The sequence below is a fragment of the Condylostylus longicornis genome, unplaced genomic scaffold, assembly GCF_029603195.1.
Source record: "Condylostylus longicornis isolate FDR11 unplaced genomic scaffold, ASM2960319v2 ptg000006l, whole genome shotgun sequence".
NCBI lineage: Eukaryota > Metazoa > Arthropoda > Insecta > Diptera > Dolichopodidae > Condylostylus > Condylostylus longicornis.
In genome coordinates, this window is record NW_026577975.1 from 5,099,063 (window position 1) to 5,123,399 (window position 24,337).

General features: G+C 23.1%; 1 protein-coding gene across 1 annotated transcript; it reads left to right on the forward strand.

The window, feature by feature from the left end:
- The first annotated feature begins 3,541 nt into the window (after positions 1-3,541).
- On the forward strand, positions 3,542-14,746 carry LOC129618379 (uncharacterized protein DDB_G0283357). The gene is given in 14 exon segments (XM_055533136.1): positions 3,542-3,951; positions 4,231-5,133; positions 5,558-6,256; positions 9,809-11,591; positions 11,655-12,086; positions 12,089-12,313; positions 12,367-12,605; positions 12,673-12,863; positions 12,933-13,091; positions 13,156-13,277; positions 13,357-13,666; positions 13,731-13,869; positions 13,945-14,321; positions 14,393-14,746. Coding segments are annotated over 14 exon segments (5,988 nt in total). The 5' UTR covers positions 3,542-3,849; the 3' UTR covers positions 14,700-14,746.
- Positions 14,747-24,337: the final 9,591 nt, after the last annotated feature.

Consider the following 24,337-nt stretch of genomic DNA (forward strand, 5'->3'; position numbering starts at 1 on the left):
GAAATATGCATCTATTCTTTCAAATTTAATTAAGTACTTATTAAATAAACCCCCTAACAGCAACAATTCATTACCGGAATTAGTTACTACATGTAAAACAACATTGTCTCGTTTGTACTGAATTTTCATAAAATTTTAGATATTCATTCATAAAATACATATGTAGTTTTACTTAATTTGTAGTTGTGGGTCTATAAATCACAATTTGTTTTTGTTTTCGTTTTGGTTTCAAATTTTCAGTTTGATTATTTATTCATTAAATTAAAAAATCTCATAATTTAAAGCTGAGTGTAATAAAAAAAAAACAGATTAAATGTAAAAATAAATGACAGCGGTAGAGTAGAAAATTAAGCTTAACTAACGCCGGCGGTAATTTAGCTTAATTCTCGCCGGTCCCATTTAAATATTTATAGCCCATATGGATTTTGACATTTCGTCAGATTGAAAATCGCTCATGTTCTATTGTCACGTTAAGGACTAATTCGAATTTGTACTTAATCCAAGTATTTATTTATATAAATTTTATGTAGATATCTATATACTTAATTTCTCCTTAAATATTCTAGAACAAAATGGAGATCTACAGCGAATATGAACACATTTAATTGCTATTACACTTAAACTGAATTAGCTCATAATTTTTTACGATATTAATTTTTAATGTAGGACATGAACTGAACTTTACCCACTTTGTAGTTTTGTGGATGTCAGATTTTTTTTTTTCAATTTGACAGTTTGATTGGTTTTGAATGATCGTTCAAATGAACATTTTCTCTTTAAATTTTAGAGTTGAATTAAATCGAAAAATATTTATTTTTTTTCCGCATATTTCTACGTTTTTTAAAATACGCTGCAGTGATTGTAAAATAAAAATGCTTAAAAGATGAAAAATAATATATACAAAATTTTTGGATAAGAAAACATGTTAATGATTGAACTGTCAATTTTAATAATATGTTCTATAGTACAAAATGACGTGTGCCAACAAATTGTTCTCATACATTTTTCCATTACAAACAAAAGTACTTGTTTAATTTTTCATGTCAAAAAATGTAATTTTATTTAACGAAAATATATTGACGATAAATAAAATTCACAATTGTAAACAATTTTAATATTCACAATAGAGGTACAATTAGTGTTCACAATTTAATACAGAGAATTGATGTGTTATTAAGTTTTTTATACCAATTTGATAAGAGGAATTTGTTTTTTTTTAAGAAGAAATAGGAAAGCGTTTTGATTTCTATTACGATTATAATATAATTTTAGCTTTAACTGTACTATTATGATGATTGATTTCTGATTTATTCTCTTTATAATTCTGATTATTTCACTTTGTATATATATTTATTTTTATTTTAATCATGTTAGATTATAAATCTAATCAGAGTTCTCGGATTGACGGACAATGTATACATGTATGTATTAAAGGTACAGCAATTGAATGCCTTTCAACAATATTATCTAACCATATATTGCTTTAATTGAAAAAAGATTATCACATATAACAAAAAAGTTAATACAAAATAAATTTGAAAAATTTTAAACAATGCTGAAAAGAGATTAGAAAAACTCGCAAATTAACTAACACGGCATATAACCATGTAAAGAAATAAACTATTGCAACAGTAAAATACAATTAAAAGTTGCAATTTGACTGTAAAAAAAAAAAAATTACAAACTTTTTGTAATTCTACAATCTCGCAGTTAAAAACACCAAGTAAAGTTGAAAGTAGAACAAAAAATATTTTCCGCTGCGAAATGTCAAAATTCATATAGAATACACGAATTGCCAAGAACTAAACAAAATTACCGTCGCAAATTTTACCCCCCGCGGTAAAATATCCTTAATTCCTAATTTGCCGCAGACATTTTGTTTTTGGCATTATCTGTTTCCATGTTTGTGGCAATTGATTTTGCAGTTCCGCTCTTGTTTTACTACATTCACAATGAAAATTGTCTGCCGTTGCCGCATACCGCTTTGGTTTTGGTTTTATACGAAGTAATTAAACAATTTTTATAAAAGTAAAAATTTCATATAATCTGTTTACGGTTTAAGTGACTTTTGTTTTTGTAAATTTTACCTACTTATGTTCCACATACATATTGTATACCACAATACTTTGTTTCTGTATGAGATAAAGTGAAATGCAAGGCAATATTGTTATATTGAATTTAATAATTAAGGAAATATAATGAATGTTTTTGTTTTTATTTGAAATTATCTGTGTTATGTACATACTTATGATATAAATATGTACATAAACAATAAATTTATATATGTACATAGAACAAATAACAGGTATAAATATAAAATTGTAGGTACTAACATATGTGAAGCTTTGTACATATACAATAACCAAATGCAATTATACAAATTATTACTACCCGCCTAACTAATTCAAAAGCACATACAAACAAATTTTTGTTTAAATAATACACACATTTTATCAAGATGTCATTAGACAAAAAATTTTTAAAAATTCAACAAAAATCCATTGTTTTGATTTTGTGAATAAACAATACACAAAAAAAAAAAAATTCTAACTTGTCATTTTTTGTACAAATTTTTTTCTCCTTCGTTAAAAATTAATCTAATAATTTAACATCCCAACTGACATCTATATCATTTTTAAAGAAACTCAAAATATTTGACATTTTATTGTATTACAAATTAAGTTTACAACAAAAACAAAACTCTCCAATGTCAAATAATATGAGAAAAACAATAAAACAACAGAAAAAACGAAAGAAAAACAACAAAAAAAAAAAATATATAATTTTGAAAGTTCGTAAATTTTTGTTATCATGGGGTTGAATAAATTTTTTGTGCTCCTCATTTAAAAAAAAAATTATAGGAAAAGAAAAGACAATAAAAAAAAAATATCTAATTAGAAAAAAAATATTTTTGAAAAGAAAGTGAAATATTGAAAATATATTTTAATAAATTATTCGAAAAATGTGTGCAATGAAAAAAAAGTCATAATAAATGTCTGAATAAATTTCAAAGAAGTGAAGTTGAAAAACTTAAAAAAAAAAAAAAAAGAAAAATTAAGGTGGAAATTTTTTTTTTCTTCAGCTTTTTAGACTCTTTATTTTTTTCTTTTTGTTTCTGTTTTTTTTTTTTTTTTTCTTATTATTATAATATTTTTTTCCTCTCACTCTCTTGAAGTCGGTAGGAATTTTTTATTGTTAGTGTTTTTTCTGTTTTTTGTGATGTTAAGACACAATTGTTCCATGTTCTTTCATTTCGATCAAGTTGGATATAAAATTTGTTTTTTTATATATACATACTTACATTATTGGACACAGTTGAGGGATATTGGAAAAAAAAATTCAATAAAGAAATAAAAAAAAACAAATATTTTATTCGTGTTATTACCAATTTTTTTTTTCTCTTTTTTTTTATCTTAAGATATAGGCTAAGGACAAATCCAAAAAAAAAAATTTCAATTTTATTATATAGTGTAAATGTATATAAGTATGTAAAACAAAAAAAAAACAAAATTTGTACTATAAAGAAAAAAAAAAATTTAATTATAAAATGGAAGTGTGAAAATGAGCCAAATGTATAAAAAAAAAAAAAAAAATGAGAAGAAATTAAGAGAAAAAAAATTTTTTTTCAAAATTTCCTAGTTTTATTTTTGAGTGTCTAAATAAACAAGAATTGAAAATCAAAGAAGAAAAAGGAAATAAAAAATTGAAATTATAATTAAATTTTTTTTTTAATTGTTAATTAGCTGCAACAATAGAGCAAAAAAAAAAGTTAACAAATATTTTTAAAAAAAAAAGCAAGCAAAGCAAAAACAAAAAAATTACAATTTTAAGAAAAAGACATCTTGAGACATGACAGATTTAGGAATTTTATTGGAATCTATGTCATCTGTTTTTAACAAATCAGCACCGGATAATTCAGTTTTAGATTTAAATGAAGATAAGACCCTAAAGGTTTGTATTAACAATATTTTAATTTATAATGAATGCCTTCAACAATATAAAATTTTGTGTGAAAAAGAAAAAAATAAGAAAAATTTCAATTTACAAATTTTATTAGAAATTCTTTCAATATGACGAAATTTTCGTTTGTGTATGTGTGTGTGTGTTTATTCTTTTTTCAAAATCTATAATATTATAATATGAACAACAATTTTTAATTTTTTCTTTTTCCAAAACTATTACTATTATTTTATTTTTCTTCTTTTTGTTTTATTTATTTTGTTTTTTTAGTGGAGAACTTTGCAAAATAATCAAAACGCTTGTCGAAAGAAAGTTGACGGACAAACAACAAATTGTAATAATAATATAACATCATCAACATCATCATCATCATCATCATCATCAATATCGTCATCAACATTGTCAACAACAATAAATGTTAATAATAATAATAATAATAATATTTCAATATTAAATTCAACAAACGGTGTTAATAATAGTAATACTATTAATAATAATAATTGTAATAATAGTATTAATAGTATTAATAATAGTATTACTAATAAAATAACAACAATTGCTACAACAACAACAACAACAACAACAACTAAAACAACATCAAATAAAATATGTAATTTAAATAAAGAAGATGCAAATATTGATGCAAATAATTCTTTACAATTAAATATTAATGAAAATAATAAAATCAATAATAATAATAATTGTAATAATACAAATCATAATAATATGAAATCAGATCAATTAAAAAAATCTCAAGAAAATAATAAAATTGAAAATAATATTAGTAATAGTAATAATTTAATAGATAAAATTGGTAAAAATATAAACAACGATATAAATAATTTAAATAATAATAAAAATAATTTAGAAAATTCGGATAATAATAATAAAAATATAAATGATATTGAAAAAGGAAAAATTGAAATAAAAAAAGAAAATTTAATAGATGAAATAAATACAAAAAAATTAAGTGGTACGTCGTCGTCATCTTCGTTGCCGTCATCATTGACATCGTCATCATCTGTTAATACGACAAATTCATTAATTCCTGCAACTAATAATAATTTATCGAGTACAACAACAACAACGGCAACAGCAACAGCAACGTCAACAACAGCTACAGCAACAACAACAACAGCGACAATATTAACAACTGGAACTAAAAGAACAAGGGTGAGTTTAGTTAAAATTGAAAATAAAACAATGAATTTTTATTTGAAAAATTTTTTTTTTTTTAATGGATTAAGGGCAAGAAAAAAAACAAAAAAATAAAAGAATTTTTTTTTTGTTCGAGGTGTGCTTGTGGAGACTTTCTTATTTACATTTATTACCTTTATAAAAAATAATAAAAAGAAAAGCAAAAACAGAAAAAAAAAAGTTGATTAGATATTAATAGATTCATCTATTTTTAAATGAAGTTTTCCTATATAATATTTTTTAAAAGCTTTTAATTTTGTTTTTGTTTTTCTTGCTTATTTGTTGGTTACATATTTATCTAATTATTATTTCTTGTTTTTTATTTTTTCTCTTTTAAATTATAAATTATAAATGTATGCTTTGACACCAAAATAATCTACAAAACAAAAAAAAAAAAAAGTCTTCTGAACCATCACCATCTGAACGTTGTTTAAGGCGTTCAAGGCCAAATGAAACATCATCATCAACATTAGCAACAACAGTAACAACAACAGCAACAACAACAGCAACATCAACAAATGAAACATCAAATGATTTAAAAATTACATCAAATGCAATAACTAATAGTAGTAATCAATCACAACAACAACAGCAGCAACAACAACAACAACCACGTAGACGTGGTAGATCTAAAAAAATTCCAATTACAAATACAATTGAAGATACAACTGAATCAATAAATAAGAAAAATAATGATAATGCAAGTAATAATAATAATAGTAATGATGGTCCAACAAGCGGTCCAAAAAAATTACGTAGAAATTATATAACTGGTAATAAAAATGAAATAAATTCATCAACAACAACAACAACAAATGAAACTAAAAATGCCTTAACGGAAACAACAACATCAGTAACATTAACAAGTTCAAGTATAACAACAACAACAACAACAACAACATCAGCAGCAACAACAGGATCTACTGAAAATAATGATGTTAAAAAATTAGATTTAGATATAAAAAATCCAGATATTATTCAAAATATTAATAATAGTAGTAATAATGTTAAGCAACAACAATTACAACAACCAAAACATAAAACTAGACGTAGCACTAGATTGGAAGTTAAATTGGATAATAATGAAGAAGTTAATAATGTAAGCAAAAAAAAATTTTCCTTTTTAAATACTGCAATATTTAAATGAATTTTCTAAGCTCATAAAGATTAAGTTGAAAATGGATATTTTGGCATATTAAAATTATAATTAAAAAGAACGGATATTGTTCCAGTCGAGATTATTGTTATTTTAATAGAATTCAATTTTTAATTCGCATTTTTTTTCTTCCGCTTTTTTTTGAGTATTCACAATTGAATTGAACACTCAATTGTTAACAATATTTATAGTTGTTTCACATTTACTTATATAATTTTTTTCGAGTTAGTGTTAACAGTTGCTTTGTTAAAGGCCTTATACTGAACAGAGTCGGTTTTAGTTTTGATAATTATAATTTTACAACTCTATGGACACCAATATTTATACATAATTTTTGTCCATGTTATTCAAGTTTTTAGTTGAATTTGATTGGCTTCTTAAAATAATTCAAGAATTTTATATATTCTATTTTATTTTTACCATACAGTAAATTATTTAATTCGAGTTTTTTGTACGTAAACTGTTAAATCATCCCAGAGATTAAAAAACTTTGCTTTTAGAATTTTTTTGCATCAATTTAGAATGTGTATTAGTTTTAAAGTTGAAAAAATTTTTGATAAATTGAAACCAATAAAATTATTTAAAAAATCAAATTAAAAAAAAAACTGAAGAGGCTTTCAGTTCCGAATTAACACAATATATTGAGTTAATGTTCAACCAAAATGGAGAAATAATCCTACAAATTAAGTACTGTTTAAAATTTGCTTTCAAACTCTAAAATATTTTTCAGAGTTTGAAGCAAATTTTTTTGCTTTGGAATAGAATTCTGTGATTTCTTTTCAATTTTTTTATGGGATTATTTAGGTGTATTGAATTATGATGAAAATATTAGATCATCATACTATAACTTTGAATCCTGATATCAAACAAATATATTAAGCATAATGAAAAAACTTAATAATATAAATGAAATAGTTTTTATCAAATTTTCTAAGAATTCTTATAATAGATGTATATGACCAGATATGTGAACACATATACATTTATTATGTATGATATTTTAAAAGTTTCTTTGCAAAAAGTGTTCTTATTTGCATACTTTACAAATTTCATCTTATTAAAATAATGAAAAATTGGTAATTTCCCTGTTTTTCTGTTTATTTATTTAAGATATTGGAAATTGTGCTGCAATTTATTAATAAATCAAAATTCAGTTTTAATTCAAGTATAATGGTAGATTTTTCAAATTGTTTCACATAAATAATATGTAATTAAAGAATAGTATTAAAAATGCAAATTTAAAAAAGAAAGTTTCCTAATCAGAAAACAAAATAATTTTCGATGAATCATCAGTTATTTTATTAAAAGAAAAAAAGAAAACGATCAAACCAAACGAGATAATTATTGAAAAGGGAGATAAATTTTACGTGTGTGTGTATCTATTTATTCACATATATAGTGTCTAATCAAGCTATATGATTATTTTATCTTGTTTTTGGTATCAATAATATTCTATATATACAATATAAAATAATTTTAAGTATGTAGGAAATATGTAATTCTCGGACTTCTCAGTTATTCGACCGTTTTTTGTTATTTTTTTCTTTCTTCATATTATTTTATGTTCTTATATTTCTTCTGTTGATAAGATCCAGATAACACCTTCATAATATTATACTTTGTATAAATATATATGATATATATATATATATGTTGTATATAATATATTTTGATCCTAAATGAGGAGTTTTTTTGTTCATTTTATGTTTATATATTTTTGTATACTTATGTACATATTATGAAAATATCTAACCAAATTAAGAAATATAGGGAGCATATATTATACTAAGACTTTATCTTATCTAAACAGTCATTTGTAGTTATTATTAATTTTTTTCTAATTTTTGTTCCTATTATAAATTTTTGCAGCAAAACATTATTACATTTAAATATTTAGAGAAGAGTCTAATAACATTGTGACATGAAATAAATTTTATCGATATTTATGTAATGAAATATTTATTTAATTAATTTTAAGATTTAAAATTAAATTATTTTTGCTATTTTTTTGTATAATTTAAAAAGCTAATATACATTTCAGGTATGTGGTAATTCCATAAAGAACATAATTTATTAATTTGGAATATTTAATATTTAGCTTTATTCAGTGTAGAATTAAATAAAAAATGAAAGGGTCTTCATGTAACAGAGCAGCAATTTAGACTAACATTTGAGAGTTTGGGCAAATCTGTGACGGATATTATATTGTACTAATATTTTTTGCTACACTAAAATATATTCGATCCTGAACTCTAGTGCATAATTTAATAATATTTTTTCGAAAATATTTTTCTTATTTATTTTATTAATTCGTTTCACAATTTTTTTTGTTTTAGATATACCAGTAAATCAATTATTGAAAAGAAAATACTAAATATGTATTTATTTAAACCATTGCAATCGTCTGTAATTTTTTATTTTGTAATTTAAAACTTTTTACTAGGTCGTTCACATATTTTTTGATTTTAATGCACAAGTTATATAAAAATCCTTATTAAATTTATTAAAAATTAAATTGTTGGAAATATTTTTTCTTCTCTTTAAATAAGCATCTTTTTTCTAAAATATTTCAAGAGAAAATTTTGTAATAACTAAAATTTTTAATAATAATTTAAATATTAAAATGTTTAATTTTAGAATATTGTAATGAAAATTATTGCGATAAATTAATTTTATAATAAAATCTTTATTTTCAATAAAATAATAACCAACAAAAGAAGAAAATATTCAAAACCAGTTTGTGTAGCTTGAAAAATCGTTTAGTAATCATAAAAATAATTAAAAAAAATCTAAATATTTTTTTACTCTTTTACATCTAAAATAATTTTGTTGGTATTTTGCAGAGTTTTTATTTTTTTTTCAAAGGTTTTCTGTAATTTTATTTTTTCCTTTGATTTTTTTTTACTTTTATTTCTTGAAACTTTCCAATTTTTGCAACAATTAATTTTAAATAAAAATAAAGAAAAAAAAAATTTCTTGTCTTGTTTTTATTTTTTGATCTTCTAACATCATCAAGGTTTATTCATAAAATAAAAAATTACTTTTTTTTTTTTATATATAAAACAAGTAAAAGACGAAAAGTTTATTGAAACTTTGAAATAAAATGCACGAAATAAAAGCTTTTTAATTTACTTATTTCATATTTGATAAGCTTTTTGTCATCATTTCCACTTACTGAAGGTCTTTTAAATTAATTTCGAAATACATACTGTATAGATTTTAGATTTAGTTATGTTAGTTATTTAAAATTTTCAAATAAACAAAAAATAGAAAAAAAGACGAAAAATTTAAAATACTTGTTTATTCCTTTATATGTATTTGTTGGATTTTTTAAGTTTATTTCGATAAATGAGGAAAATTAAATGAAAATAAGAAAAAAAAAAATATTTACATTGCAAAAAATATTTAGCGAAACTTTAAAATAAATTTTTTTTTTTATAATTAACATGAATTTCCTACTAAAGTATAATATATTTTTATTTATTATTATTTTAGGATACAAAAGAAGCTGATTCTGCAATTGGAACTGAAATTAAAGAAGAAATTCCAACACCAACTGAAGAAAAATCATTCAATTTAGTTGAAAAAGTAGAGAAGAATGCAAGTACACAGCCACCGGTGGTAGCCGAAAAATCACCACCTAAAAAACGTGGTCGACGAGCAAAAGTACAACCGCCACAACCATCACCAAATGTTACAGAGATAAATTCACCACCACATACTTCACCAGAATCAACATGTACCGAAATAGTTACAACTTCGGCAACAACTGTTCCTGTAACAATAAATCCAACATCAGTACAAACAACTACAACAATCACATCATTATCAAAAAATATAACAACAAAACAAGGAACCAAAGAAAATAATAATACCAGTATTCCATCATTAAAATCACAACGTCCTCTTAGACGTATAAAACCAACACCGAAAATTCTTGAAAACGATGAATTAAGATATGAATTTGAAGCAAAAAATATTGCAAGAATTACAGCATGTACTGAAATGCAATCAAATGAACTCGAATCAATTAAACAATCAAACAATAATAATAATAATAATGGTAATAACAATAGCAACATTAAAAAAGATAAAGAAACAACTAATTTAACACATAGTACATCAATAATAACATCATCAACAGTTACAAGTTCAAATGAAAAATCTACAAATTCATCTGTTTGTAGTGAAAGGAGTTCATTAAACACAGCCATTGCAAATGATGTTAAGAAAAAATTATTTTCAAAAAAGAATGGCAATACACTGCAAGCTCGAACAATTGTATACCCTCCAAGACCAGAAAAGAAACCTTGTCCAGATCCGGAAACTTTCTTAAATGAAATAAAAGCAGCTAAATTAAATTTAAATCGTTCACCTGAAGATAAAAAATTAAATCGAAAACAGCAACGTCGTTTACTAAAACAGAAAACAAAACATTTCGAGAAATTGGGTTTACGTAGAAATACAAAAGATGAACTTACGGAATCAGATATATCTTCGGGTGAAGATGAATTTGTTCCAGCAAATTCTAAGAAAATCAATGTTGGAAAAACAAGTGTTACTTTACGTATTCGAGCAACTAGTAGTAGAGAAAACAATAAAGATGCAAGTTCTGCTGCTGCCTCTTCTAATAAAACAGCTCCTAATATAACAAATAATAGTAACAGTAATAATAAGACTAATGATCAGACTAATTTGGTTAAACAACAACAAGTTCAACTATCACAACCGCAACTTCTACAACAACAACAGCAGCAACAACAACAAGAGCTACAGCAACAGCAGCAACAACAACAGCAGCAACAACAACAACAGCAGCAACAACCTCCACAGCAACTTCAACCGAATCAAAAGCAACAGTTATTTGTTCAACAAAATGATGTGAATAATTCAATAAGCAATTTATTGAAACCATCGAGTATTAAAACACCGTGTCCAATTCCCATATCAACTACAGGTTCCGTTACTATAACACCAATAACAAGTGGAGGTATTCAAAGAAAAAGGAAAAATCAAAATAATTCACAAACAAATGTTCCATTAATGTCTGATTCTCAACATTCTAAACCAAAAGAAAGTTTGATACAATCCCAACCTGTTGATAGTAATAACGAAAAGAGTGTAGTTACAACAGTACCTCCAAATGTTGTTATTGCCACAAGAATTCATGTGCCTGAAAATTTAATATGCTTTTGTCAAAAACCTTCTCACTATTATACTAGAAATATACCTGGAACCGCATATTGTTGTGCCATTGATAATATTGAAGAACAAAAAGGTAAGAACTTATATTATCAATTCATCGTCTTAATTTACAGCATAATTTATAATTTATTTGTAGTTGGATGTTGCAATCAATTGTCTGGTGAACTATTGAATTTACTTAGACCTAGTCAGCGTGTTGGTTATATGATTTTGTGTGACGATCATTTAAAACGTTTAAGGGCGCATAATTGCTGTGCTAATTGTGGAATATTTTGTACCCAGGGAAGATTTGTTCTCTGTCAACAAAAACATTTTTTCCACGCAGAATGTGCTCAAAAATTCATCTTGAATAGTCCATACGATCCATCAAACACAACGAACTACACTAGTCCAACATTGGTACTGAAATGCCCACACTGTGGGCAGGATACGCCAGAGAAAACATCAATTGTTACAATGAAATGTCAAACATTACCAGTATTTTTACCTAGTCAAAGAGTATTAAAGTAAAAATTTAATTTTTATTTAGTTAAATATGTAATAAAAACGAAAATTTCTTATAAACTTTTAGTAAGCCGGCAAAAATGTCTGTATCAGATGGTCAACAATCACATCAATTACCTAAAAGAAAATTACCAGTCTGTGTAGAGCTCGAAAATTTAATACCTGAATCAGTAATGAATGTTGTTGTAAGGGAATCAAATACGGCACCAACTAACTCAAGTGAATTCACTTCGCGTGATATGTTTTATGCTGTCAACAATGACGACTTGGAAAGAGTCGCTGAGATTTTAGGTAAATACAGCATAATGTAAAGTATTTAAAATTTTGACATAAAAAAATTTCAGCATCAGGCTATGACATTACTTGTGAAATGTCAGAATTATTAAATGGTACATGCTTACATTTAGTCGCTCATTTCGGAACAGTTCAAATGGCATATTTATTGTTGTGCAGAGAATCATCTGGTGAATTTTTGAATTTGGTTGACAAGGAATTAAGAACTGCTTTGATGTGCTCAATAATTGGGGAAAAAATTGATATTTTAAAGTTACTTATACAATGTGGTGCAAATTTAACTTTAAAGGTAATAACTTAATATATTTAAGTGATTACGTGACCATGTCAGATAATTTTTATTTTAAACTTTTAAGGGTCCTGATGGGATGACATGTCTTCATATCGCGGCTAAATTGGGAAATGTTGAAGCGGCACAGTTAATTGTAGAAAATCATAAGAATAATACAAGCATATGTAAGTTCGATAAATTTATCAATTCACAAGATGATGGTGGTTGGACGGCAATTGTATGGGCCGCAGAACTTGGTTTTACTGAAATTGTTAGGTAAAAAATATAAAGTTTTATGAAACATAACTTTGTGAAAATGTAACTTACGAACTACTTGTATTGTAGTTTATTATTAAATTATGGCGCCAATCCTAATATATGTGATGCAGAAAATAATTCAGTTTTGCATTGGGCAACTTTGTCTAATCATGTAGATACGATATCTATTCTTTTACGTTCGAACATTGATTGCAGTATTCAAAATATCACTGGTGATACTCCACTGTTAGTTGAAAAAATATATTAATAAAATTTCCACTTTTTAACAAATGAATTTATACATTTTAAGGCACATCGCTTGCCGAACATCAAGTACAAGAGTTTGCCTAATGCTAATAGCAAACGGAGCAGACTTAATGGTTAAAAATAAAGCTGGTGAATTGCCTTATGATTGCATAGATAGCGAAGACAGTAAGTGTAATATCACAAAAAAAAATGATAGTTGCAAATCAGATTTTGCATCTAATTACGTAATGTCTGTTTTCTACAGGTCAATGTGCTAGAGCTGTTGGTTTTAACATGCAAATGCGTTCATTTGGTTCAACAGGATTGAAAAATAAAATTGCATGCAGTGATATTTCAAATGGACGTGAAAATAATCCAATACAAGTAGTTAAACGTGATCATCATATAAAAGATTCAACTTCAGCATCATCATCTGCTAGTGTTTCAACAAACAGTGAAATAGATGAGCTACCCTTACCCGATTTTAAATATATTACAAAATCAATTTTATTACAAAATTCAATACAAATTGATCAGAGGATATCACAAATGCGTGTATGCAATTGCAATGACAGGTATTAATTTAATGAAAAAAATTAATTTTGTATCTCAACTTTGTTTTTTAATTAATTTTAAAAGCTGTAGTACGGATCAATGTCAATGCAGTTTGATATCAATACAAAATTGGTATTCACCTGAGGGTAGATTGATTGGAGAATTTAATTTTGATGACCCAGCCATGATATTTGAATGCAATGATGTTTGTGGATGTAATAAGGTAATAAATTTAAAAAAAAAAATAAATTAAATTTTAGTTTAATAAATTATATCAAAAATGATTTTTTTTTTGTAGCTATCTTGCAAAAATCGCGTTGTACAAAATGGAATAAAAATTCCTTTACAAGTTTTCGAATGTGAAGAACGATCCAAAGGTTGGGGTGTTCGTACTCTTATTAATATACCAAAAGGTTCATTTATTGCTGAATATATTGGTGAAATATTAACAGATTTAGAAGCAGATCGTCGTACAGATGATAGTTACTTTTTTGAATTAGGTGCATCTGAACATTGTATTGATGCGAATTTTTATGGTAATTTAACACGATTTTTTAATCATTCTTGTTTACCAAATATTGTACCCGTACGAGTATATTATGATCATCAAGACTATCGGTTTCCAAAAATAGCATTTTTTGCATCAAAAGACATATCAAATGGTGAAGAATTATGGTAAATATATTATTGAATTTTGTTCATTGTGATTTTGTGGTATTAATTTTTTCTTTATTAATTATATTTAGTTTCGATTATGGTGATAAATTTTGGTCCGTTAAACAGAGATATTTCACATGTAAGTGCCTAAATCCACAATGCCGATATTCAAAATTATTAAAAATTAATAAACCAACTACGTTTACATCAACAACTTCACCATCTGCATCATCTATATTAGCATCATTGACAGCTACATCAAGAATACCAGCTGGAACTACAATTACAACAATATCGGCAAATAATAATATCATAAATACTATAACAAATGTTAATAATAATGGTGGTAATTTTAATAGTCGTAATAATATACCAAATGTCAGTTTAGTTTTATAAGTATATTATATAATAATATTATAAAAAAATTTTTTAACAAAATTGATAATAATATGAAATATGAAAAAAAAAGTACACATATTATTTATAATGTGGAAAGAAAATGTTTTACAAATTATTTTTTAAATTTCAAATTCACTTATTTTATAAGCTAGAATTAGAATATTTTTTTCTTTTCTTCAATTAAATTATATTATTTATATACAAAGTAAAAAAAATTAAATTAATAAGAGAATGAGGTTTTTTTTTTTGCATGAATGAAAGTTTTTATGAAACAAGAAAATAAAATTAAATAGGAGAAAAAAAATTATTTTAATTAAGATTTAGATCAAGTCGTTTATATAAATTATAAACAAATATATTGATTAAATACATATATAGATATACAAATTCATATTTACATAAATATTATATGATAAGATAAATATTATATTTTTATTTCAGCTTGATTTGATAAAATCAATTTGATTTTAATTTGATTTCTGTGGTGAAAGTAAAAAGTAGCATAAGTCGACATAAGATTAAATTTATATTTTACTATCATTAAACTATTCGTAATTTTGCAATTACAATAAAGCTGAATTGTGTATTAATAGGGTTTTGTATAATTTTTGGATACTTATTTTTCCCACAGATTTATAATAATATTGTAAACTATTAATATTTCTAAATAGATTATAAATATGATTATATTATAAACAAATTATATGTTATTAAATCACCTATATAAATATGTTTCGATTAAAATCAAAGCAAAATTGAGTTTGAATTCAACTGGAGAATAATTTTATACAAGAAGTTCATTTAAAATTATATTTTATTAAAATATAATATATTTTATATCTTGTATATATGAATTTGTATATATACATATATTTGTATTTACATAATATTTATAAAGAAAAAAAAAATATATATAAAATTTGGCCTTCATTTTCAATATTATTCTAATTACAATCGTTAGTTGGATTAATTTATAAATAATTAACATAAATATACATAAATCTATTAATTAAAAATCATTTAACTGCTATCACCACTTTTCCCACCCACAAAAATTTAATTTCCGAACATTTTATTCTAAAAATAAATTTTTCACTCATTAATAACATTATAAAAAATCTAACAAAAAGAAAAATAAAAAAGCCGTAACAGAAAATTTAGAAAAAATAGAAAAACTGAAAAAGATTTATTAGAAATAATAAGAAAAAAAAAAAAATAATTAGAAATAAAATTAATTCTAAATTAATAAATGAATAATTAAAATTATATTTGAAATATTTTTATATCACGAAAAAAAAAAAATTATATATATATAAAAAACAAGAAAAGAATATTAGATTTTTTTTAGATTTAGTAAAGATTGCAAAAAAAAAAAAAAGAAAACCTTACAAAAAAAAAAACATAAAAAATGTTTCATCACATTTATAGGAGTTGTGTTATTTAAAATTTTATAATCACTCTGAACTTTAAAAATATTTACACTATATTTAAAATTAAAAAACAAAAAAAAAATCACTTTCACAATAATTACACCCATTTTAAAAAAGAAAAAAATAAGAAATTTATATACAATTTATATACATTAATTACAATATATATACAACATAATTCGATTACGTTTTCATTTAAAAATTATTTGTTTTTAGTAAAAAATTAATGATAATTGCGTTTTTCTGATTCACATCAAAAAATTTCATTTAAAAAGTCGCATTAAAATCACATTCATTAAATTCATTTCAAAATCTTTATTTTACATTTTTAACATAAAATAATTAATTTAATTTTAATAATCTGTATAATTTATTTAAATTTTTAAAAGAGAAAAATAAGCTGCCGCAAATTATACATTCATTAATTAAATTCATATTTTAGTTTAATATTTAACTATTGTATTTTGTATAAAAATATTCATAAAATTTAATTCTGATTAAATTGATTTTTCTTAATTCTTCGTATTAAATAATAAATCTTTTTTTGTCTTCTCTAAATCTACTTGAATATGTCCAGTATGTAGATAGGATTCTCTGTTTCTGCGGTCAGCATATGTTGGAAATTGCATTAATAAAGTTATGGGATTGTAGTTTAAGCGCAGATTGCAATTTTAATAAAGTTTCTCGCTTAGGTCTTTTATTAATTTTTATGAAAAACACAAAGTTTTCCTATTAAGTTTTTAGTTTTGTTTTGTTTTTTTTTTTTCAAAATAATTTAAAAATTCTTGGAACTTTTAAAAAACAATTTTTTTAATAGAAATTTGAAATTTAAATGGTTTATAATTATTGTAAATTTTTATTAAAACATAATTTTTTTAAAATTAAATTTCAACAAATTTGATTTCATGAAATTTGCAGTTTATTTTTATTAATTATTTAATTAGTTTTTTAAAGTTCTCGGATACTTTACAATTGTTTTTTTTTAAATTAACAATTTAATTGTTTAAAATTCTAATATATTTGGCTAGCCATTTTTAATTCTAAGATTTTTTTGAAATAATTTTCCATAGACAAGATAAAATTTAATACTGCCTTTCATTTTCTTATTTCATTTGAATTTCAATATAAAAATTAAAATTAAAAAAAAAACAAAATTTATTTTCTTTATTTTTTAAATTACTTATTCTTTCTATTATTTTTTTTTAGCTGTTTCGTCTATGATACAGTCATTTTCTTTTATAAGTATTTTTAGCTGCGTAAACCAAAAATTAATATTTTTTTTTATATATAATTTAATTAATTTTGTTTGTTTATTTTTATTGGTTATTTTTTTTTTTTGTTTTAGTTAATTTTTATTCAAAATTAAAAAAAAAATGTTTTTTTTTTTTTAATTGTTTATTAATAGTAAAATATTAACAAATAAAAAATATTTACATATTCATTTATATAAGAATATACGTAAGAATTTTGTCACAAAATTTAAATAAAATTTAATAGATAAATTTTAAATTGAGTTAAAAGTATTTTGTTTTTTATTTTAATCAAATGCAATATAATAATTATTTTTACAAAATTATAAAAATTTTGAAATTTAATTTTGTATACATATATTTTTTTTTGTAATTTATAAGTGATTTTAAAATTTTTGATTATAAAAATTGATTTAATTATTTATTATTGACGAGCACTTGCCTAATAAATAAAAAAAAAAATAAATATAAAATAAAATTTAAATTACTTAATTATATTTTATTTGCGTTTTTTTTTTTTTATTTAAAGAATAATGTAATTTTATTTTTCAAGTTCAAAAATAATATGAAATATAAAATTAAAGGGGGGTTCATTTAATTTTTATTTGTTCATATTAATTAGCTTTTATTTTTATTTAAAGAAAGAAAATAATACAAAATATAAAATATTACTAAAATATAGTTTGATTTTTAAAGAAATAATTTTCAAATACATACTTATATAGCTAATTAGCACGAAAGGTAACAAATTACAATTTAAATACAATAAGTTTTTTTAACTATAGAAGTGGAAATTTAATTTTTAAGGATTACATTATACGACATTCAGTACTTTATAAGTGAATTTAAAATCAATAGATCATTATTATAATATATAGCGTTTACTATATAACATATTTCCTTTTCATTAATAATAATTATATAAAAAAAAAAAAGAATTTTTTTTTTAATTAATTAACTACAATTAAATATTATTTATAATATCAGTATACTATCTCATTAACATATGATTATTATTAGAATTATTAAAAATATTATTTGTTACTTTTCAGCTAAATTTATAAATTTCACACAATAATTATTAATTAAGTATACACATATATTTGCAAATTAATTACAATAATAATTTTCAATTTTAATCATTAATAAAATATAAAAAAATAAATTACAGACTGCGCATTCACCTTATTATATTAATTAAAAGAAAATTTCAAATACTTATTTTATGGAAAAGAGAAAAATAAAATTTGAACAGATAATAAAAAAAAAAATATTTAAGACAAAAGCAAAGAAAGAAAATAAAAAGAAAAATTACAAAAGGAATTCAATTATCAATTAGATAGTTTTAGTTGACAACAAGAAAAAAAAATGTAATAAGTATAATTAATTTAAATATATATGTTGACCATGAAAATGTTTAAAAACAAAATTTAAAAAAAAAAATGAAATAAATATATAAAATAGGAAAAAAAAAATTTAAAAATAAATTGAAATAAATCTTTAAATTAATGAATTTTATTTGAATATAAAAAAAATATTGTAAATTTTAAATTATAATCGTATAAAAAATTATTTTATATTTAGGATATTTTTTCGAAAAAGCAGTCTGACTAATCTTTATTCTTTAATTCCTGAAATTATTCCTAAAATATGATGAATGTACCACAACTAAATTATTATCAGTTTTTCTCATTAAAAGAGAGTATTTTTAATAATTCATTGAGTTCTAGTACTTATTTTGCAGTAAATTTGATTATTAAAATGCTGCACGAAGTTTTAGAAATGAATTTTTAAAAATGCAGTAATATTTTGACAGTATTTTGTTAAATATTCAAACTAAGATTTTAAAGAATTAAGGGATAATTCGCAGTTTTAATTTTACTATTGCAATTAAAAAATTTCAGATTTTTAAGATGTCAGAAAATTTAGAAGGAACTAGAGTAAGTTATTTATTAAAAAACTTTTATTTGAAAAATTTGCAAAAATATTCTTTACTGTAAGTAGCAACATTGAAGTTCGAATATTATATAGCTGCAATTAAGCTTAATATTCTTAATATTTATAAAAATTTTTAAAATTCAAAAATCGTAAGATTTTCAAAAGTCTATGAATTTTAAATAATATATGTACGAATATGTACTTTAAAAATATTTTTGTAAAATACTTTGACTTGAAAAATTACAGTTATTTCGTATTTGAATGCAATTAAGCTTATTGTTTGTAATAGTCGAACCTCGGTATTTATGTCATATTATATTGCCAAGGAAAGTATTATTTTCTAATTAAACGAAATTTTTCTGTTTTTTAAAAAATATTTTGAAGCTATTCTATTAATGCTTAGAAGTTGCATATTATAAATGCATGCATGAATATTATTGAAAAACGTCTTTCTTAATGTAGAAAATACATTTTCTTCTAATTGTTAACAAAAATTCTACTCAAAGTAAATATTAATAATCGGATTTTCAATCGAAATTATTGTAAACGGTGGTTATAAATAAATCCTTTCACCTACAAAAAATAATTTTTTTGATTAATACTTGCCAAATTTAACATTGTATAAAAGGCAGTATACTAGTTTTAAAGATACTAGCTTTAGTCTAGGGGTCTAGGCTGATAATTTATTAAGAAATTGAAAAAGTTGTTTTCAAGTAATTTTATATTAATAATTTCGGTTCTTATATTTATAGAACTACAAAATTAATTTATTGATAAAAAAAACGTAATTAAAAAAAATAAACTGTTATATATATTTAAGATAAACTGTTATACATATTTAATTTTTAAAAATCCCTTTCTATATAAAAGCGATATACAAAATGTGCATACAAATTTGTAAAATATTTATGAAAAATATTTTTATAATTAAACATTCAATGTTTATAGCCCTATCTATGATGTATGTAAGAGGACACACATTATGAAGAAAAAGGGTTAAAATTTAATATTTCAATTTTTGTTGAAATTTATTTTTACGATGCGCAGGTGATCCATTTTTGTTTATTATTTTTTTCTGCTTTTCATTTTTTTTTCTTTAAATGTTCTATAAAATTTGTATACAAGCTACTTTACAATAGAAATGACCTTATGAAATTTTTTCTTCTGTTTTTATTAGTCTATTTTTAAATTTTAATTTCGAACGCAATTCTATATTGTATACAAAATTATTTAATAATAAATAAAAAAAATTAAACCGAAAAATATTTTTATTTTTCTTCTGTTCTAGCTATAGCATTCTAGCATAACGCAGTGTTGTGGGTGGTTTTACTTCTGGTTTACTTTAAACAAAAAATAAACATAAAATATGTCATGCAGTAAAAGATAAGATATTTAAATATTTTCAATTACCCTTATTAAAATATTTTTGTATACGATATATAAAATATAATTTTTGGTAAAATTTAGGGATTAAAATATTACCATGTCTTTTGATTTGTAATAATTTAAAATAGGTGTATTTTTATTGATAGCACGTGCATTATAAAGCTCATATATGGTGGTATAATTCAGATTGACTTTAGAAATGATATCAACTTGGAGTATCGAATACCTAATTGAATCTCTGTAACTACATAGAGAACCATAGATTGTGATGTACGAATGAATTGTTACACTGTTTTTTCTCAGTATTTTAATGTGATTTGATTGAAGTGATTAAACTAACAATATTATTTGAATACATTGTGTTCTTGCGGCATTATTTAAGTGTAATTGCTTCTGAAAACAGCAAAATTCCGGACTCTACCAGTTTCTAAAATTAATGGAATTTTAAAACCTAAAACATTGCAAGTTAATAAATTTTGAAATAACTTAGACAGAGTTATAGAACATAAATTGACAAAATAATTTCAAGCGTTGTCTCAAAAAGAATTCTCTAATGAGTTTTGTTGCTTTTGATTCTGATTTTCTTTCTCATTGATTGTCATAATACGTACTGCGTTTTTAATAATTCACTTCTAAATTAGTGCCAAATGTATAGTATGTTTGGAAATGAAGTAAGGCACGAGCTGCCACAAAAAAACGGTGTTTAGTAATGCGGTAATATTTTTGAAGTTTGTTTTAGAACTACAACTGCAAGTTTGATTTTGAAGAACTCAGTTTTGATTCAACTGTTGTGGAAACTGTTTTGTACTCAAAATAAATTAATGTCAAATTTAGAGAATTTATTGGAGTAAGTTTAGATTTTGTTTATTACTTTAATAAAAAAAATATAAAGATTTATGCTAATATCAAATTTGTAGTTTTTGCAGCTGCGTCTTTTTGTTCTAAGTTATTTTAGTTCTAAGTTAGAAATGCGAACTCATATTGCATTATCAATTGCATTATCAAAAACACACGTGTATGGAGTCAACTGCCATTATGTAATAATTAATACTCCAATTTACATTTGAATTCAAAACTGTTATAAAATTTTATAAGAGCTCAGGATCATAAAAATTAACAAGTTTTATTTAATAACAATTTTTTTTTTAATTAATTTTCTTCGCTTCTGTTGTACACATAGTCTTGACAATATGGACGTATAACAATGACCATGTTGAGGGTCGACAATAAAATACAAAAAAAACATATTTGTATTAAAAAGTCATTGAACGAGTTTATTTATTAATTTTAAATTTTGCAAAGTGTTTTAAAATTTCTTTAATTCCTAAATGAGAACAATAAGAGACGAAGAGAATTGTACTAATTAATGACGAAAAGAGTTTGAGAGCAAAAAAAATAAAAAATTCAATTCAAATATTCTGTCCCATAACTTTGCCGGTTTAAATTCTTTGTGTCATTAGTATGGTGAATTAAGAAAATATAAATTTTATTGCTGATTTAATTTAAAATTTTTTGTTTTTTCTACATTTTAAAATTGATTCACTTGATAATTTGAGTGAAAAATTTCTATGTCTAACGGATATTTTTTGATTTTTGTTTTTGGAATTAAAATTATGCCTAACGAGCAATGATTAACAGGGCAGAGCGGTAAAAGTGTTAATAAGATGTTTAATAAAGTTGTAATTTAAGTATTATTAATTTTTCATATTGATAGCATATAACACATTTAAAATACTTTAGATATCAAGAAATTTTTGGTATGTAGCTTTTCCAAGATAAATAGGGTTCCGAAATTATATAAGGGTTGCAATAATATATAGGGTTGCAAGATATACGCTGCGAAATTCCGATCATATGACTCAATGTAAAATTTTTTTCAATCATATTTTAATCCAGAATCATCTTTTATCTCTAGAACCTGTTTTATTCTCCACATCGGCACAAATAGAATTTTTACCTTAAACATTATAATGAATTTCGTTCATAGCCCCGAAATTCGAAAAATTACGAATATAATATTGTCAATTCCGATTTCTGCTCCGATTATTCTTAATACAGTAGCAATAAATTACATTCGTAGTGAAGAAGTGTACGAAAGCAATTTATAGAGAACGGTCATTATAAATTTTTCTATAAAGTTAAAAATTCTTTGTTTCTTTCTTGCTCCAACGTCATAGTTAAGTTCGTAATTCGTAGGATTCTACGAGTGGAATTCTTATGTCTCTTCAATTATAGTAGCTTCATTTTGTTTTCTTTTCTATAATATTTCTTTGATTTGTTTTAAAACAGCGAACTATTTACGGTGTCGACCTCAACTTTCATCCTTCTTGCTGCCCCTAATCTTACTACACGTCTTTACCCATTTTTCTTAATACTTGAAATTATTTATAACAAAAAATTGCAAAATCTCTTTTACTCCATAAGTCTTTTCCCTCTGTACAAACGTAGGGGGTTTTTTCACACTATAGTAGAATTATTACTATAATATCTTTAAAATATTATGTGCTATATGCTTTGTATATATGTACTATTTGTGGTTCCATTTTTTATTAAACATATACAAATTTTTTTTTCTCGAATTGTAATAAATCAATAAGAAAATTTATCATGTGGAAATTTTTTTACAATGGTTTATAAAAAAAATTTCTATTTGTATAGAAAATTTTCGGTATTCACAAAAAATAAAATTATTTTTCAATAAAACTCTTATTGTGTTGATCTTGAGTAGAAAAATATGTTTTTACAACAATATAATTGTGTATAAGAATTCAAAAATAGCCTTGAAGTAAAAGAAATCCTATAGATTTCTTAGTACTCGTATAGAATTTCGTACTTTATTTTTTCCAAAAAACTTTAAAATATTTTTAATGTTTCTTATTCTTACAAACATTTTAATATTTTAATTAAATATTTTTAAATTTAATTAAATAAATTTTAATAAGATTTTCATTATTTTCATAAAATCCTTAAATTTTTTAATGTTTAACTCATTTTAGTCACTAATTTTATATAGTTTCAATTGGGCCTGTTCGTTTACTAAAATTTGTAATGAAAATATGATTTTTCTAGTGTTTTGTTAGTAGAACTGCAAAATATCTTCTGTCAAATCGATATTATAATTTTTTTTTCCTGCTTTTATATTCATAACCTAAATTAGTTGAGAACATTATTTTTTCTCTCCTTATTTATAGAGTAGAGAGACTCTGGTGATTGAGATTTACACCAGAGTTTTTGTTGCGGTAGCGCTGCTTCAGTAGTTATATTGCAGCGCCGTGCAGTTTTAACTAATAAGATCTCTCGCAGTCAGAATTAGAATAAAATAAGAAAAACTTTGTATTTCATAATTCTCTATTCGAGTAATTTGTGTAAAAACCCCTTAAAGTTTGAAAAATACGATTTTCGATTCATTTTCCTTTGACGCTATATAAACTTTGTCGAATTTCTTAAAATAGCAAAATATCACAGGAATCGTTCTCTTATCCAAACTAGATACCATTTTTACTTAAAATAAATTAAGGCTTATATTCATTCGAATATTATAACTCCAAAATTGCTCCTAAATTTATGCAAAAATTTTATTGTAAAATGAGAAATAAACCTGAAGCTACAAAAATACAATCTTGAAACTTAA